Source organism: Zingiber officinale, chromosome 6B (assembly GCF_018446385.1).
Source record: "Zingiber officinale cultivar Zhangliang chromosome 6B, Zo_v1.1, whole genome shotgun sequence".
Classification (NCBI taxonomy): Eukaryota; Viridiplantae; Streptophyta; class Magnoliopsida; order Zingiberales; family Zingiberaceae; genus Zingiber; species Zingiber officinale.
In genome coordinates this window covers 71,948,329-71,965,417 of record NC_055996.1, presented here as the reverse complement: position 1 = coordinate 71,965,417, position 17,089 = coordinate 71,948,329, and the positions used below count along the sequence as shown (strand labels likewise).

At 34.3% G+C, this 17,089-nt stretch overlaps 2 protein-coding genes across 3 annotated transcripts; both read right to left on the bottom strand.

Annotated features, from left to right (window-relative positions):
- Positions 1 to 1,900: 1,900 nt before the first annotated feature.
- LOC121992662 (probable methyltransferase PMT2) lies at positions 1,901 to 7,222 on the bottom strand. 2 transcript variants are annotated; one of them, XM_042547166.1, is made up of 7 exons: positions 6,970 to 7,222; positions 5,522 to 6,168; positions 5,161 to 5,371; positions 4,751 to 5,045; positions 4,083 to 4,472; positions 2,548 to 2,625; positions 1,901 to 2,475 (listed from the first exon to the last, which is right to left on the bottom strand). In XM_042547166.1, exons 2-7 carry the CDS (start codon positions 6,161 to 6,163, stop codon positions 2,163 to 2,165), a joined length of 1,929 nt encoding a protein of 642 aa, XP_042403100.1. In that variant the 5' UTR covers positions 6,164 to 6,168; positions 6,970 to 7,222; the 3' UTR covers positions 1,901 to 2,162. The 2 variants fall into 2 exon arrangements, with proteins under 2 accessions (XP_042403100.1, XP_042403099.1); XM_042547165.1 differs by having other exon boundaries at positions 6,977 to 7,222.
- Positions 7,223 to 7,725: 503 nt separating this feature from the next.
- LOC121992661 (EH domain-containing protein 1-like) lies at positions 7,726 to 15,019 on the bottom strand. Its single transcript, XM_042547164.1, has 16 exons — positions 14,838 to 15,019; positions 14,673 to 14,752; positions 13,921 to 13,989; positions 13,764 to 13,821; positions 13,620 to 13,672; positions 13,502 to 13,544; positions 13,355 to 13,419; positions 11,378 to 11,491; positions 11,157 to 11,259; positions 11,012 to 11,061; positions 9,958 to 10,086; positions 9,635 to 9,886; positions 9,425 to 9,504; positions 9,100 to 9,226; positions 8,878 to 9,021; positions 7,726 to 8,119 (listed from the first exon to the last, which is right to left on the bottom strand). Exons 1-16 carry the CDS (start codon positions 14,911 to 14,913, stop codon positions 7,931 to 7,933), a joined length of 1,632 nt encoding a protein of 543 aa, XP_042403098.1. The 5' UTR covers positions 14,914 to 15,019; the 3' UTR covers positions 7,726 to 7,930.
- Between the last annotated feature and the right edge of the window lie 2,070 nt (positions 15,020 to 17,089).

Genomic DNA, 17,089 nt, shown 5'->3' with positions numbered 1-17,089 from the left:
GGACATATTAAAATTCATATATATATATATATAAAATCAATGTTGGCACGTAGTGACAAGGAAAAGAGACCTTGGGAGACTTGACTGTGTTTGACTTTATTATAATTAAAAATTAATTGAAAAAAAAAATATAAATAGATTTTGAAATATATAATTTAAAGGATAAAAATTAAAAAGGTACATTAGGAGAGTAACAGGTGGAATCTAACGGTCCCATATGATTAGCCCTACAATCATTTATGAAAAAATAAAACAAAAAATTATAATTGATCAATATAGAAAGAGATTTTTTTTCCTCAGCTTTTAACTCTTTTAATTCTGTCATATACTAGCCAATTTAATCATGTCCCGGAAAAAAAAAATACCATTAGAATTGTTATAAGGGCGTCTTATGTATCAAAATTACTATTATTTTAATGTTATTATAATAACAAGAGCGGTTATTATAATGTGTAGCAACCTACACAGTAGATGCTACGATATGTTAAAGTAATTTATAATTTAGTTTAATCAAAAATATATAAAGAACATTTTTAAATTAAAAAATATTCATCAAATTGATCATTTTTTAATTTAATCAAAATTACTTTAACAATATTAAAAATATAATAACATTATTATAATAACTACTAATTGATTGTCACAATCAATTAATGCCTATTATAGTGGCAAAGGTGAATACGTTCACCCTTAGCACCTTCGTCAATTTATCCCAGGACTAATACGAAGGAGGTAAATCATGGTTATGCCAAGATTCGAACCTCAGAGCTCATGGTGACAACATCTCCTGTACTAGTCACTAGACCATCCCGAGAGAACAAAATTAAGGTAGGATAAATTTTTTATAGTGACTGGGTCCACCGTTTCGTGACCCCATACCCCAAAAACCCCGAAAGGATTTTTTTTAGGGAGCCTCAGTACCATTGTGTTGATAAGAGCGTGTATAAGGCATCTCAATCAATAATAATCCGACAGATAAAGAGTTGATAAGAAAGTTCAAATTTAACACCTTAGTCAATAGATAATAACGTCATATCTAAAACCCTCTAGATAAGTTGTTTAATGCTTAGTACAATGTTATAACCGTTTACAATAATTTTATAATAAGTTTAACCTTTTATTTTATAATAATTTTAATTAAATTGAAAAATAAACTTTTTGATATATGAGTCTAATTTATTTTAAAATATAATTTCTATAATAAGAATATTTTTAACATTGAAAAATATATTGAAATATTTTTTTCAGTTTCTTTAAAAAAAACATCCTCCTTACAATTTTATTAATTTTAGAGATTGTCTTGTTTTTTATCCAAATTTAAAAATATTTAAAAATGAAAATAAAAAAACATTAAACTAAATGTACATGTCATTCCAAACCAGGTGACCAACGAAACCAAAGTAAAACTGATAACCCAGCCAAATTAGTACAGGTAAATAAATTAAACCCTCTTAAATATGTTTAGTGTTCGACTTGAGATAAAAATTTATTTTTATTTATTAATACACAAATAAATTTAGATAACTCATTAAACTAAATTAATAAATTTTAATATATATATATATATATATATATAGCTCGTTAATATTTATGAATAATATAACGAACACTTTGAATAATATTCGTAAACAATACCCTGAACAATATTTATAAATCATGTTCATCATAAAACTTTTATTAAATTACTAAATAAATTAAAAAAAATCAAAATCAACAAAATTATTAAGCTCTATAACCAACCAAATAAATTTAAAAGGTAAAAGTTCAAAAATCAAACATGAATTGAGAGCTCAATACATTTAAATAAACCAAACTCAAATTCCTAAAAAAAAATTAAGTCATGAACAATATAATCATTTTAAAACACAAAAAAATATATAATGACACTAAATACCTGGGATGAGGAATTAGTCCTTGTTCTTCATTCACCTCCAGTGAAGAACCCCACATACAACAGAATAAGTAGAATTTCACAGGAACCTCATGTTTCAGTTAAATCTCTCTCTTTAGCAGGTGAGAGAATCGATAGGGTTGAAATAAAAAAGAAGGGAAAAAAAATTACCCTGTAAAAGATTCACTACTAAACACCAAAGAAGGGGGAGAGACTGTTATTGGAGAAAGCTACTCTATCTCCAAGTAAGCAACAAGTTGATGGCTGTGCCTCAACTCATTTGTTCTTCAATGGGTTGGTCAACCCCTCGGCTTGGATTGCTATTTTCAATTACCGGCGATTGATCAGGCTCACCCTCCCACTGTGTTTTCGGATTGTCGACAACCCAATACTGCTTAACTGCAACCAAAATCTTTTCCTGCAAAAGAGGGCCATCCTCGTGATCTGACATCTTTGTCTTCCATCTCATTCCAGTAATCATCCTCTTCACCTTCACCAGGATATCACCTTGATCTCGGAATATGACAGCGCCTTCAGGCCTCAGGATTCGGTCCATTTCTAGGAGAATATCTTCCATTTTGCACCTGGTATCGGAACGGCTATGTTTAGCAAAGTAGTCCAAGTAAGTTTGTAAGTAAGACAACTAACAAACTCACTTGTTCATGTACATGCTAAAAAGACCTTGGGCATGGATAAGGTCATAAGTCCTTGGGTAAGTCGAGAAAGCTTCACACCTGTAGTGGAACAAAAGGGTTGCATAAATATCGAACGTCGTAGAAGAATTGCACAACGCATACAAAAAAGACTGAAAAGGTGGAAGGAGGTTACTCAGTACTTACATTTTGGATATGAATGATGTATGGCACATTCACATTGACAAGGTGCCCCAACAAACACGGATTATAATGAGTATTAAATATTAATATTCACCTTTAACATGATAGATTTGCAAATAATGTAAATCTGTCAAACATCTATGCTAGATCGGGAAGTATATAAATGTAAAAAGTGTAAATAAAACCAAATTGATCCTACAATAGCTACACTTCGAAACTTGCAGGTGTTGATATATATATATATATATATATATAGAGAGAGAGAGAGAGAGAGAGAGAGAGTGTGTGTTTTTTGATATGTTGCCCACCTTAGGCCGCACACCTCATGTGCACTTAAAAAATCCTAAAACATATAGGCAAAATCTGATTGGGATAATCGAGAGCTTAAAAAAAGCAAAAAATAAAAAAAATTAATTACACTAGGTGTTCACGGGGTGTGCGGCGTAAGATGGACAACATATCAAAATTATATATATATATATATATATATATAAAACAAAGAAAGTAATGAATTAACAGCGGAAGTTAAACATTCTGCTTGTTTAAATTATAGATTGGACAAAGTAATGCCTAGTTTAAAAGCCAATACGGAGGATGATGTTTCAGAATAGAAACCAAAACAATGCTATAGACCTTGTTTTATGGATTGTCAGAAAGACTAGTGAATTAGAACATGAGAAAAGGGTCTGCGAGTCATACTTTCGTTCTTTCCACAAATTTTGCCTAGGTCATCAACAATATCTGGTTACCTGAGAAATTACCTACAAGAAGGAGAATCCTACCAAAATGTTTTGACCTGAACTCTTTCGTTCTTTACTATTTTAGACCAAATAAAACCACAAACAAATTGCAACCATATGAAGAATCTGACAGAAATGTTTTGTCCTAAACTCTTTTGTTTTTTTTAGACCAACTAAAACCACTGACATCATATAATGCAAAATATATGATGGCAGCTTAAGAACACCATATATAATGTGATATTCAATCAAAAAAGTTAACACAGATAAATAGAATTTGCTTAATTCATTACACTTCATAAAGAATTCAAAACAAATTTATAAAATGATTTATACTAGTTCTTTCAATATTATTGGTTCGAACATATTGTGTGAAACACTAACCATTAAAATTAGATTGCTCATGTCAGAAAATATGCTATAATATACTGCATCAACAACAAGTCGTGAATCCCAATTATTTAGGGTTGGACACTAAGACATTATCCTAAATGAAATCTATGCAAGAATTTTGGTTCTTTTCCAATAGTCTAACCCATAAAGTATGATAGGTGCATCAATGTCGACATTAAACAAAGAGCTAAAATCTAACTCAAATACTTAGCGTGAGAGTACCAGTCATGATATATGCCAATCATCCCTCTTTCATATATGACGCGTAGTGTAGACTTCTCAGCAATTGTGGGCACCACATTCATTACCCATAATTTAGGTGATTCAATTGCAGCTGCAAAACTACCGAACCCTGCATTCATATCCATTATATTTCGATATCTTCCTGTGTCAAGATACTTGTTTATTCTTTTGTAAGCTTTGACATGTTTCCTCCATAATCTGTTGTCTTCATGAAATGACTCAGCTGAGAAACCAGGAACAGAACCACTAGCTACTGTAGGAGGCAAGGCATTCAGTCTATCTGGAAATGCTTTTAATTCTCCACCAGCAACTTCTTCAGGATTGTCAACTTCCGGAAAAGGCACAATGCATGCTTCCATCTTCTTGTACCTAGAGCACCATTGTGTCATAAACGGGACAAAAAATAAGTATATAGAAAATGTCAAACAGTTATGGGTTTGATCCATGGTATCTTCACAATTGAAATTCAACCAAATCAAATGGTGTGAATTTTTAGTACAGTAATAATAAATACAGGAGAGGGATCTGCTAACATATCTTCTATATCACAAATGTACTTATACGAATTTAACTACCACATAAACATAGAAAAACACACCAAATTTATTATTTTAGTCATGTAGAAAGACAGGATAAGTTGGCAATACCAGACATCATCCGCATAAGAAGCGTCACAAGTTCTGATATGAGGTTCATCTTGCCTCAGAGGACATGAATCAGTATTGGTTCTCTTTCTCCATATTGCAATTTCATTTTTTTCAGAGACCTTCTCCCAGCAAAGAAGCTCAGCAATCTCTTCTATCTTTTTCTGCTCTTCCTCAAGGTCCTCCTGTGTTCGCAACCATGCTTTGTAGTTGTTCTTCCAATTTATTGGAGGGCCTGAAAGCACCCAGTATCCCCCTGGCCTAAGAACTCGATCAACCTCCATCATATACATTCCCTCTGGGGAAAAAAACAACATGAGTAAAACAGTGACTGATCCCAATCTTGAACTGCTATTAAGGGTGAGCGTTTGTTGGTAACAAGGATGAAATAGAATCTAATTGTCCACACTCACCATTTGCTCCCCAAGGAATTAAGCACCTTGAACAGTGAGCCATATCGAAGGATCTAGATGGGTATGGAAGTTTAATTGTACCAAGGACACCAATAATTGCAGGAACACCTCTTTCTAGAGCAAATTGCACCTGTGCCTCATGAGAGTCTCTTGGTGCAAATGACATGGCTAGAACATTCTTTTTAAGAAGGTAAGCTCCCCAGCTTGCAACCTGAATTTTCCGCACTTGTCAAGTTAAAATGAATTTGGAGGGATCTAACTTTCTTTTTTTTTTTTTTAAACTTCAAAGTATCTTATAAGTGCAATGACATAAGAATCAATGATGATCCAAGAAGAAGTATGTGACAAATTCTTTACGTACCCCACAACCGGTGTCCAATGCAGTTCTCACTGTCCCATTATTGATAGGAATAACTGATGCAAGTTGGTTGATATATGTGTCTGCGCCTTGAGGAAACTGTGTTCCACCACCAGGGAATCTAAAAACATTGCCTTCAAATTGAACCCAATTCTGGACAGCTTTCTCAACTGTCAGACTTTTATAGGGGACGTTTGCATAAGGGACAAAGTCCCGACTTTTTGGCCATGGGAATGGAGCAACATATCCTCTGGGTGCTGGTATCAGACAGTAAAGTTTTTCTTCTTCCGGGGGACAATGCCGTTCTCGATAGTTCATATTTTCTCTAGGAAACAACATTGCTCGGCTTTGAACTTGGCAAGGAGTATAGTCTGTATAATGTTCATCACATGGTTCAAAAGTTTTGGGTTTTGCACCACCATCATCATCGATATCTGATCTACTATGATGAGTCTCAAAACTAAGATTTGGTAAGATTGTGCAATCAGTTTGTTTAGTTATCTCAATAGCAATACTATCACCCTTCCCGAAACCGCTTCTCTGCCATGCTCCCAAAACATAGAAGAAGCAGCACATGCCAATTATTATGAATATAGAAACAGAACTTCTGGACCTATTCTCGGCAGCATTTCCTTTCACAGCCATGGAACCTAAACAAGATAAATTGTAAATAAGCAAGGTTTGATGTAACATAACACTGAAAAAACTAATGTTTTGGATATCCAGAGATGGAAAATCAACTAAACCAGAAGACAATAAAATGTAAAAGCGCCTTTAGAGTCCATGCAATCTCCAAAAGAAAGTTTTATAAACCAGTGACTGATAGAAACCTTTTGATGACAATTCCTCTTTATTTATTTTGTCTGTTGAAGAAATGCGGCAACTTAAAACATCAACCTAGATATTAATCAGCTAACATTACAGAAAGGTAGCCTAATTCTAGGGCAATCACAGAATGGTATTTCCATAAAACTCTACATTTATAGGGTAGACGTCCCTCATCATTGATACAAACAAGGGAAGTCCAACTAACCATTACAAAGTCTATATGTTTAAGAAATCCCATCTCTTGGTTACTCAATACCTCAATTTCAGAATTTCTCAATCGACGAGGAGCAGAAGAACACGGAAATCTGGTTGTCCTGATTGCAACGGCTAATTAAAAGTTTCGAATAATCACACCCTCCATTCTTTATTTCTTGGATAAATTACTCAAAAAACCACAATTTCAAAATTCCTCAAGCCTAAACGAGGCCCTCAACAGTGACCAAAGCTAAAGGGATCTAAAAGATCATAAGAAAAATGCGATTCTTGCAACGAGAGCGCGCGCATCTGCTCTCCCTGGAAAATTATTTTCAAGAAAAATAAAATGCAAAAGCTAATTACTTGCCAAAACAACGGAAAACAAGAAGAGCTGACCAAATCCACGAAAAGAAAGCGTTTTGTCATACCGACTACCTCGGATTGGAACTGAGATGCAGAACAAGATCTCAGATCATTGGAGCCACACTCGGAATCCCGTCAGGAAGAGGCTCGTCAATAGCCAAGGAAAGGAACCAGAGATCTCGTCCTCGTGCGGTAACTTTTATATCGATCATTGGAGCTGCAGATCTACAACAACACCATACGATAAGCCGAAGAGATAGCGCGGCCAGGCCGTGCTCGTCAAGAAGTTTGGGTCGGATTATTTGCGGAGAATTGAGGAACAGGAAAACTTCGACGCCAATGAAATGGCGGAGACTGGGATCGGGACAATGAATTTACTGACACGTGGCAAGGGATGTGTGGCACTGCATCATTCTGCTTGCAGTAAATCAACGACTCGGTCTTCGTAGATCAGATCGCGGTTATTGTATGAGTTGGAACGGGGTTTTGGGCCTAAAATAAATAAATAAATATTATGTAATTCACTCTTAGCTAAAAATTATGGTTCCATAGAAAGATTATGAAAGTTCATTGATTACATTAATATTAGTTTTAAAATTTAGAAAGTGTAATAATAAATTTTGGTGAAAGATCGTTATTACACGTGTCCTCCCCCACACAATTGGCACCTGGCACCATAGTACCGGCCAAGCATCTTCCCAAAGCCTATAAATAAGATTGTGCGTGGTCCTTTTTACTTGCCTAGAAGCAAAGCAATGAGCAGCAGAATAAGCTGCACATATCAAACAGAATGAGTGGCACGAGGTGCCACTAAGAATACCTTGTCGAACAGAACATAAACGTTGAATAATAAGCTGTGATCATCCATAGTTCATTGCGCGGTAATAAATACATCGCAATTCAAACATCTCATATCATTGCTTTCGAGTAGAACTCAATAACTCATGCCCCATCAGGCTCTTCTTGTTGCTTACTACCCTCCTAGGATTTATGGTACAGGGGAGAAATATCTCTCAGGAAGAGCAGTCATCTCTCATATGGATTCCTGAAGTTTTTTAGTAGTTCTGGAATATCGTACCCTAGCATATCGTCAACAGCTTGTATCATTTTTGGTTTCAGCTTCTCGAACTTATCGATACTAAAACCATTCAAAATCTCTCTGAAATACTCCAAATTGGGGAAATCCCCAGCTGGAAGATGATATTCCTTTTGAACCTATTGAAGAAAGATTTCAGTGTGTCGGCAGATGAAAACTGACATACATTAACGGGAAAAGAAAATTGCTCGGTTGGTTTATTGCAGATACTCAGTTGAATAACAATATGAAAACAGTGTAATGACTGCTGCATGATGATGAAGAATCAAAGAAAATAACAAAAATTGCTGCATTACTTGGGTGTTTATACATATCCAATGAAGTTGACAGAATATAAGCATTGTTCGGTAAATAGATAAGTCAACCTTTCAAGCTTGGAATATACATGTGCAAAAAGAAAAGAAAAAAAAAATAAAGAATAAGGAGTTGGAAATAGTGAGAATCAACACAAGAAATATAGATTCACAGGTTTTGGATCCAATTTCTTTAACAGGAAATGAAAACTAGTTCATTTTTTAAGAGTAAAATCATGAACAATCACAAGACAATAATGGATTCTAATAAGATATCTTGTGTATAGACTCAAAGATAAGCATTGAAAAACTTTCTAATTATAGATACATGGACAAATTCTTATACTTCATCTCACTTTATCAAATATGCTTTCAGTCGGTTTATGTCACGTATACTTCCGAAGGCATTACTATTTATTTTCATTCAATAAAAAACAAGGAGGAAATATGACATAAGTCAAACTAGCTAATGATTGCCCGAGCAGAGACAATCAATGAAACATGTTAATCTGGACAAATTTGTACAAACAATCAAGATTTATTGGATAATATTTTTCCAGCACTACAAAAGAAAGGAACATTACCTTTCTAAACTCATCTTCCAGGTTATCAATTAGTCTTTGTTGAGCCTTTGCCTTACCTATCATTGCCGGCATCTCATTTCTGAGGTGGCTAATGATATAGGAATGAATTTTAGCTGCTCTAGCCCTTTTTACAAATTCATTGATCTGCAAGCCATGAAGATAAACTAAATTAGAAACCATTCAAAAATTTTTTTGAAAGAGGTCACAAATCAACAAGATTACCCTGCGATCACAAGCCTTTTTAGGAACATCTTTCAAGTCAGACAGGAGGTCATCTTGTTCTCTCTCAAAAAGTTCCTTTCCAAGTGGACCAACAGCTGCTTCATTTACCGGTTTGTCATTGAATGAACTGTAAATTATAATTAGAATAGTTTTGAACTATAATATTGCAATGCTTGTGATTGCAATCCAATAAGAATCAAAATAATAATTAGGACATAAGTAATTCTAGGAAAAAGCAAAAAACCAGAAATGATTTCTGGGAAAAAGTAAACAGAAGTTCTTCGATACCAAGGAAATAATGAATAGTTTTGCATTGAGAACATACCCGATATACACGCGCATTACTTCAGGAGTATTCAGAACCTTTCCAAGTGACCACATCAATGCACCATAGACTCTCATAAGCTGCATATCAAAAACCATATAAAAAAAATGCACTTTGTCATAGAAAGTTCAGAAGCAAGAGATCTTAAAATCACTCCTAGGTATATAATCTCCTGTCAAAATATGAGGAATTTAATTGGAACTTGTTCACCTGCTGCGTGTCAACCTGGTCAGCTTTATTGAGAACCACACGTATCTTGTCATCATGACCACGCAACGAGCTAATAACACGCTTGAACTCATCACTGATGTCAAGCTTATGGGGGTCAAATAGAAGGAGAATAAGATCACATTTTGCAGCAAACCATGATGTAACGCCAGTGAAGTCATAACTACGTTGAGTTCGTTGTTTTTCTCCGGAAAGTACGCCAGGGGTGTCAACAAATGTGATGTGTTCCAGTAGCTTAAGAAATTCATAGCAGTTAGCTTCTAGATTATATTCCCGCCCTTCCAAGAGCTAAGATAAGATCATACCGAATTTGGCATTTGTGAGCACTCAAACTTTGACAAAAAAGCAGTTCCAAATGTGGTAAGTCCACTGAAAGGCATATCAGCATGAACCGCTATAGTATTCCCAGGAATAGTTCTTTCATCAGATCCTGACTGCACAAGGGTAACTGGTAAAAACTTTTAAGAGATTTCCTCAGTACTTATAAGAAATTTAAAAAAAAACACGCTTCAAGGCAATATTGAATGATGAAGCAGCAATAGAATCAACAAAAGAAATTGAAACTTAAAGATCTTCATCCAGTGGCATGAAACAGTGATATTAGGTGTTGTGATGTTGATGATGATCCTAACAGAAGGAAAAATATATCTCCAAATTTTCTTAAATGAATAGGTTTTCCCATTTCAATTTAGGATAAAACAAAACATCTGTCACCAACAGATAATGTAAAAGCAAACAACCAAACTTAAACAGCAAACAATTTCATCAAGGCACAATTATATGATTACCATCTTGCATGTGTTAAAGGTGTGTAATTGTATATTGTGATTTCATGTCCTTCATGTGACTGTATAGTAGTTGTGCCATAATATTTGTGATTTTGTAACTGTATAGTAATCCAAGTATCCACTTTAATGGCTCAAATTTGACACAGAATATATGAAAATAATACCATAAAATTTATGAACGAGATATATAAACACAGACCCAACATTTAGAACAATGCTTCATTACCAATCTTGAAAATTTGTAGGACCAGTACGAACTGTGGCGCGAAACATACCAACACTCTCATTATGGACTTGACAATCACGAGTTAGCTTGTCCTGTCCTTGTATTTTGGTCCAATTTCAATCCAAACATCAATTTTGACATTGTAAATGCTAGAAAACATTGTCAAAACCTTATATTGGTTGTCTATTTACTCTAAACAATAGAAACTACAATCTATTCTATGATAGGGGATTTTGTTCCCTACAAAATGGCAACTGCAAGAAACTAGAATGACCATCTTACTTGAAAAAATGTACCAAATATATAATAGACAAACAGCATAATAACCAAAAGTTTTACACATACCATAACAACAACAAACCGATCAGTTGTAGGCTCTGGTCCAATATGAGCACCTGTATAGAGGATGGAGGATGATAACATTTAAAAATTCGTTGCTTGATAATAGAAATGAATATAATCATACAAAAAAAGACTAATAAGCAAGAACCTGGATAGCTAGATCTTAGTAAATGTTTAATAAATGTTGTTTTTCCAGTTGAATATTGACCCAGGAGCATAACCATAGGCTTAGCATCAAAATCACTATTTGTCTGCAAAAGCAAATCAAGTAAAGGCAACTAGAGTACAACATAAATCAGGCAGAAAATACATTGAGTGACTAATCAAAATCAAAATAGGCTCATGGAGAATGGCTGAGTTCAAACACACCAACAGGGGTGAAGCAAAATCATTGAATTTGTAGGTAACTTCCAAAGGCTTCAGCTTTTGAATATATAATCTCTTCAAACCATCAACAATTGAAGTAACTGAGCTCAATGGTATCTGTTATAAACAAAGCATTGTCATATGTTTACTTAGAAGCAAAAGGAATATACAATATCAGCATATTACATAACTAAGAGGGTGAAAGAGGGCTGTCTATACAATATTTTGAATCACTTATGAACAATGCAATTATTCATAACTATTAAATGCTAAAGATGACAGAGTGAGATCTACTGAGAGAGATAGGTGGCAATCAGTAGAAAAGAAACAGCACAAATTCAATAACATTCGAGTTTGAATTAACACCAAATAATTCAACTAAAACACTTCTGCGAGCAATTTAGTGGGTATCACGTTCAATTTTTATATAAATCCAACACACAACATTCGTTTTCTTTTAATGACTGAAGTACATAGTTTCAAAGAGTAGAATATCTAGTGCAGTAGAATTTTTTAAAGTCAGATATTAAATTGCTGATTAGATGTCATTTATGAATTAACCTTGAAGGTTAGCAAGGAATGTCCATGTTAACACATGAGACATGAACCACCTAAGATAACAAAATGTTTGTGTATGTAGATCTCAACCTCAAACTAACTCTTATTAGAGACTTATTTCTAGGGGTGAGCAAAAATTCGGTGAAACTGAATTAACTGAACTGAACAGACTAAATTTAGAAATTCGGTTGGGTTAATTCGATTTTCGTTTTTTTAATTTGGTTCGATTTTCATTAATTCAGTTTGGCTTCGGTTTTAAAATTTATAATTCAGTCAAACCGAATAAGGATATTAATTTGATTATTTTTTATTTAAAAATGTAATTAATTAAACAAAATTTAAATTTGATTAATTTGGTTTTAAAAGTTCGGTTAATTCAGTCAAAAACTGAATTAACTGATATTTAATCGGTTCGGTTTTGTAGGAAAATTCAGTTAGTTCGGTCGGTTTGAAAAAAATTCAATTTATTCAATTTTCAATTTGTTCGGTTTAGTTGGTTTGGTTTTAACTGAATGCTCAACCCTACTTATTTCTGTTGATCAACCAATTTGGCCAAGGAACTACATATATCAATTGGAGATTTGGGATATATTTCCACATAGAGAATGCCTTGCTCAAACCACCCAATAAGCATCAATTTTGCTCCATACCCTTTTCGCTATTAATATGAGAATAGATTTGAACAAGTGGTTCCGCCTTCATTCAAAAGTTGAGCTGCGGGAAAAGAGAACCACGACTACAGAAACTCTCAAGTCATCATCCCTTCTCTAGTCCTTTTGTTGTCCCTTTATTTGACCTCACCAGAATCAACAAAACCATGTTAAAATTAGTTGGCATGACTAATTCTGATTAGTTACTCAATCCATGTTAGCCAATTCCATATGATTTTTATACTGCTTTAACAATTTCATATAATTTCTAGTAATTTTCCTTAATTTAAGAATGATCATCTAATCCATGTCAGGATTGATTGATTCTGAAAACTACACTTTCTCAGTTTCTGAGTAAACTGGAATGCAAAATCCTGTGCATAAAGCCTGGTTCCTATGTCTGGTCCAAGCAGTTATAAGCCCTGACTCTTCTCCTTCCAGCATGTACACTATTATTACTCAGCTTTCTATCTACTATCCTGCTTCAATTGTGCTTGCATTGATTTAGTAACAAATGTAGATCAACGTTTACATTGATTTCATAATCACATATACATGTAACCTTGTGGACGGAGATCTGAAAAAAAAAATTCACATATACATTTTTTTTTTTTTGCGGACAGAGATCTCAAATATAAAATAGAGAATTTGAATAGCATATTTTGTAAAATTCATGTAACTAAGTTCATTGAATTTAGCTCTTAGGGATCAAACTACTGCCACAGTGATTGAAGAATTAGCATGAACAGAAGCAAACAGAGGGAAGAAGTACCTTCTTTGCTGATTTCGAACTGAACCATTGGAATGTTGCTGGAGGACTTTGTGGCTCGGAGTTCACTATGAAAGATTAACAATAAGTTTTTATCCAAGATGGAAAATACTTGAGTAGAAAATTTGGCATCCATAAGAATTTCTATACCATCTAGCTCAGAATCAACTCTCTTTTGTGATTGTTTATTTCTCTATCAAATAAGAGAGCGTTAGAATAGCTAGAGACTACTAAATTTAGTAGTTCAGAAAACCTTGGCCTGACTTACAGTGAGCAAAACATCCAAACCTTCCATCATTGGAAGATTCAATTTTTCCAAATCTACAAAAGGAGGGAATGCAGTTTAATATTATTCTTATTAATTCAAAGCTCACATGAGAAATGAAGCCGTATTTAAAAATCCACAGTTTACCTGCATGAGCAAGTGCATCTTGAGTGATTTCACTTCCTGCTTGTGCTAAAGACACAAGCTGGTAAAATAAAAAATAAGACAGCAATTTACAGAATTATGCATTCTTATCAACATCAACAATCTTGAAGCAAGGGGAAAAAAAGATGTCACAAGAAACCTGCATGGCTGTAATGAACTCCTTAAATCCCAAATAACCTTGGCGCTTAGCGTCTGCAATTGCCCATACCTTCATTAAAAGTTTGGTAGAAACATTGATTACTGATGATATCTTCACAGGTTTGAAAACAAAATATTGCTTGTGTTATTGCATCAAAGTAGTCCATATTTAGAAACCGAAAATAACTAGCAAGACAAATAATGAATTATAAAATAGTTAAATAATCAAACAACACGATCATAAAAGAGTAGCACCATTATCCTAATTAGCAAACCTTCAAGTGAGCTTTAGATTAGTTGAGATCACAAATACTATAAAACATAGTAGCAGTAAGCTCTCCATCACGACAGGAACAATATATTGAAATTTAGTTTCCTATCTTCAATAACTTTGAAATCGAGACAGCTATGGATTTTTCAGTGAATTGATGATCATCATATAGAAACCTTAATACCTGACCTCCACATTCTCTCAGGCACAATAAAATGTAAAACTTGCCTATTATTGTCCCTTTAATAACCGCAGAATCATGAATATCTTTAATTGACTCAATGTGCTTAGGTGATTCTCCTTGTCTCCTATTAAATCCTATCCTTAACTTCAACGGGAAACCAGCTATCAAACCAAACAATAAACAACTGCATTAAAGTAGGAAAGTCACCAGGGGCTCAATCTCCTCATTCAACAATCATTAAACTGGACGTCCTAGAGATAAAAAAAAATGCAAGAGCCGTCGAAAAGACCCAATTCACCTGCTTAAGGTCAGGGCGAGACAAGTTGGACATGGCGAAGAACTTAATGGCATCGTTACCCGTGATCCGGCCGTCTCCATCTGTACTCACAATGGCGAGAAGATCCTCAAAAACCCGGCAGAGATCGACTCAAACCGAACAAGGAGGAAGGGTAAGAAGCGAGACCTGAATCGGCGAACGAGAACCAGTCCCGGTAGATCATCGCCTGCTCTTTACTGACAGAGAACGAGGAGAAGTCCATAGCCGACGGATCGGCGGCGGACGGGAGGAAAGAGGGCGAAGCAGCGGATTGGAAGAAGGCGGCTTGAGAATGAGATCGGAGGAATACAATAGCTTTAAAATAAATAATGTTAATAAAATATAACAGAGCAAATGTATTATTTATTACTTCTTTTCTCGCAGTGCGGGAAGTCAAGTATCGGATGATTGGCTCTCACGTCTATTTTAATTCTCTGTGACACGGATGACAACGCAATAATTTAAGCAAAATGTAAAAACAGAGGGCCTCTATTTTCTAAATTGGTAAATTGGTTAGAATCTCATCAGTTAGAAAAAAATTTAAAATGTTTAATCTTATTTTAAAAATATAATTAATTATTAATATAGATAGAGATAATTTTTTTAAAAATAAATATACAAATAGATAGAAAAGAATATAATTGATTTATAAAATATGATGTTACTTGGATATGTTAATAATGATCCTAAAATTAGGAAAGAGTTTATTTTAGCCTGTTATTAGTACTGTCATTTCTAAATGATCAAATATCCCATTTTATTTTATTTTTATTAAAAAGATATTTCACTTTTTATTATTATCCCGTTTATATCTTCTATTTAAATCTGAATTGATTAGTTACTATAACTATAATAGTGATAACTTATAGCTGCTATAATATATAAAATAATCTTAATAAAAAAAATTTTTTGGAGCTTATTTTTTTAAGCAGATTGGGTTATTATGGATTATACTCGATAATAGATATATATTTCAGAACGAATTTTAATTTAATATATTATATATTCTTAATTTAATTCGAGTAAAAAATTATGATATCTCAAAACTTATCTAATATCCATATCTAAGTTGTAGTAATATATATATATGTGTGGTGGGACGTCTTTTAATAAAAGTTTAAAATGGAATGTGATTGATCTTGCCTGAAATCTACAGAGATAGCGCACTAGGGATGGTGACTTGATTGTTAATTGAGAGAAGACTTTTTTACTCTATAGAGAAACTTCCTTTTGATCCTGTGCACATGGAGATGAGCCAACAAAATGTCAGTGCCGAGAAGTAAGGGGGGAGTCTTTGGCAAAGACCCTCCGACGCTCAAGCCAGTCTAATTCCGGATAGGTGAATGAAGAATAGTAGAGAATGTGTGCGCGAGAGTAAGCTTTAGATGTTAAAAAAATGTATCTTGCCAATGGAGAGAACCCCCTTTATATATCACCTCTCATAACCTCCATAATCATGAGGTGCCGAAGTGTGTCAGAGGTTATTAGATAAAGAAAAGTGTACAACTTAAGCAATGTGCAATAATTGTCCGAGAAATATTCCATTTACCCATATGTATATCTCTTTTATCGTTTATAGCTTATGTGGTTGCTGAGATTGTTGAACGAATATGATGTCACAAGTGGTCCACTGATAAGAAACATGATTATCTTTGAAAAATGTTCCAGAAGAATATTCTCTGATATGTGATTGTTATTCTGACAGGTTGTTAGGATTCTCTGCTTATGTTGTCGGCTGAGTATATCTCGGTCGGCCTATAAGGTTAGTCATCCTTATACATGTCCTTGCATTAAACTGCTAAGTTATGTTTTACATAATATTAGCGATCCGTTTGAAAAATAATATGATGTATTGAGCGTGCTAAAAATCTATTCAAGAAGTCATATGATGAATTGTGCATGCTGAAAATTCATTTAGGAATCAATATGAAGCTGAGTGCCTTAAGCCCGGTCGACCTTTTATTTGGCCGGGCCTACATAGAGAGTGCATAGAGAGATTTATGAGGCTAAGTGCCTTAATCCCGGTCGACCTTTATTTGGCTGGACATGCATGGAGAGATTTGTGAGAATTGGGGAGATCAACCATTCTTTTAACCAAACCCATAGCTAATCGATTGTGAGTTGGGTCAGACATTCCGACCAACCTATAAGGCTGATCATCTTTAAACCCGGTCGGGCATGCTATCTCTTCAGTTCAAGAGTAAAGCACTAAACCCCTTATATTCGACCGATTCAAGAGTCGGACGACTGATGTCGGGCAGGATAGCGATTATCTTGCGGGCTGATGCAAAAAGGAAAATTGAGGAGAAGACAAGATGAGGAACCTTCAAGAAGGAAACATTTTATTAAAACTTGAGGGGTTAATCCCTCAACATCTAAACATGACTCTTATATAGACC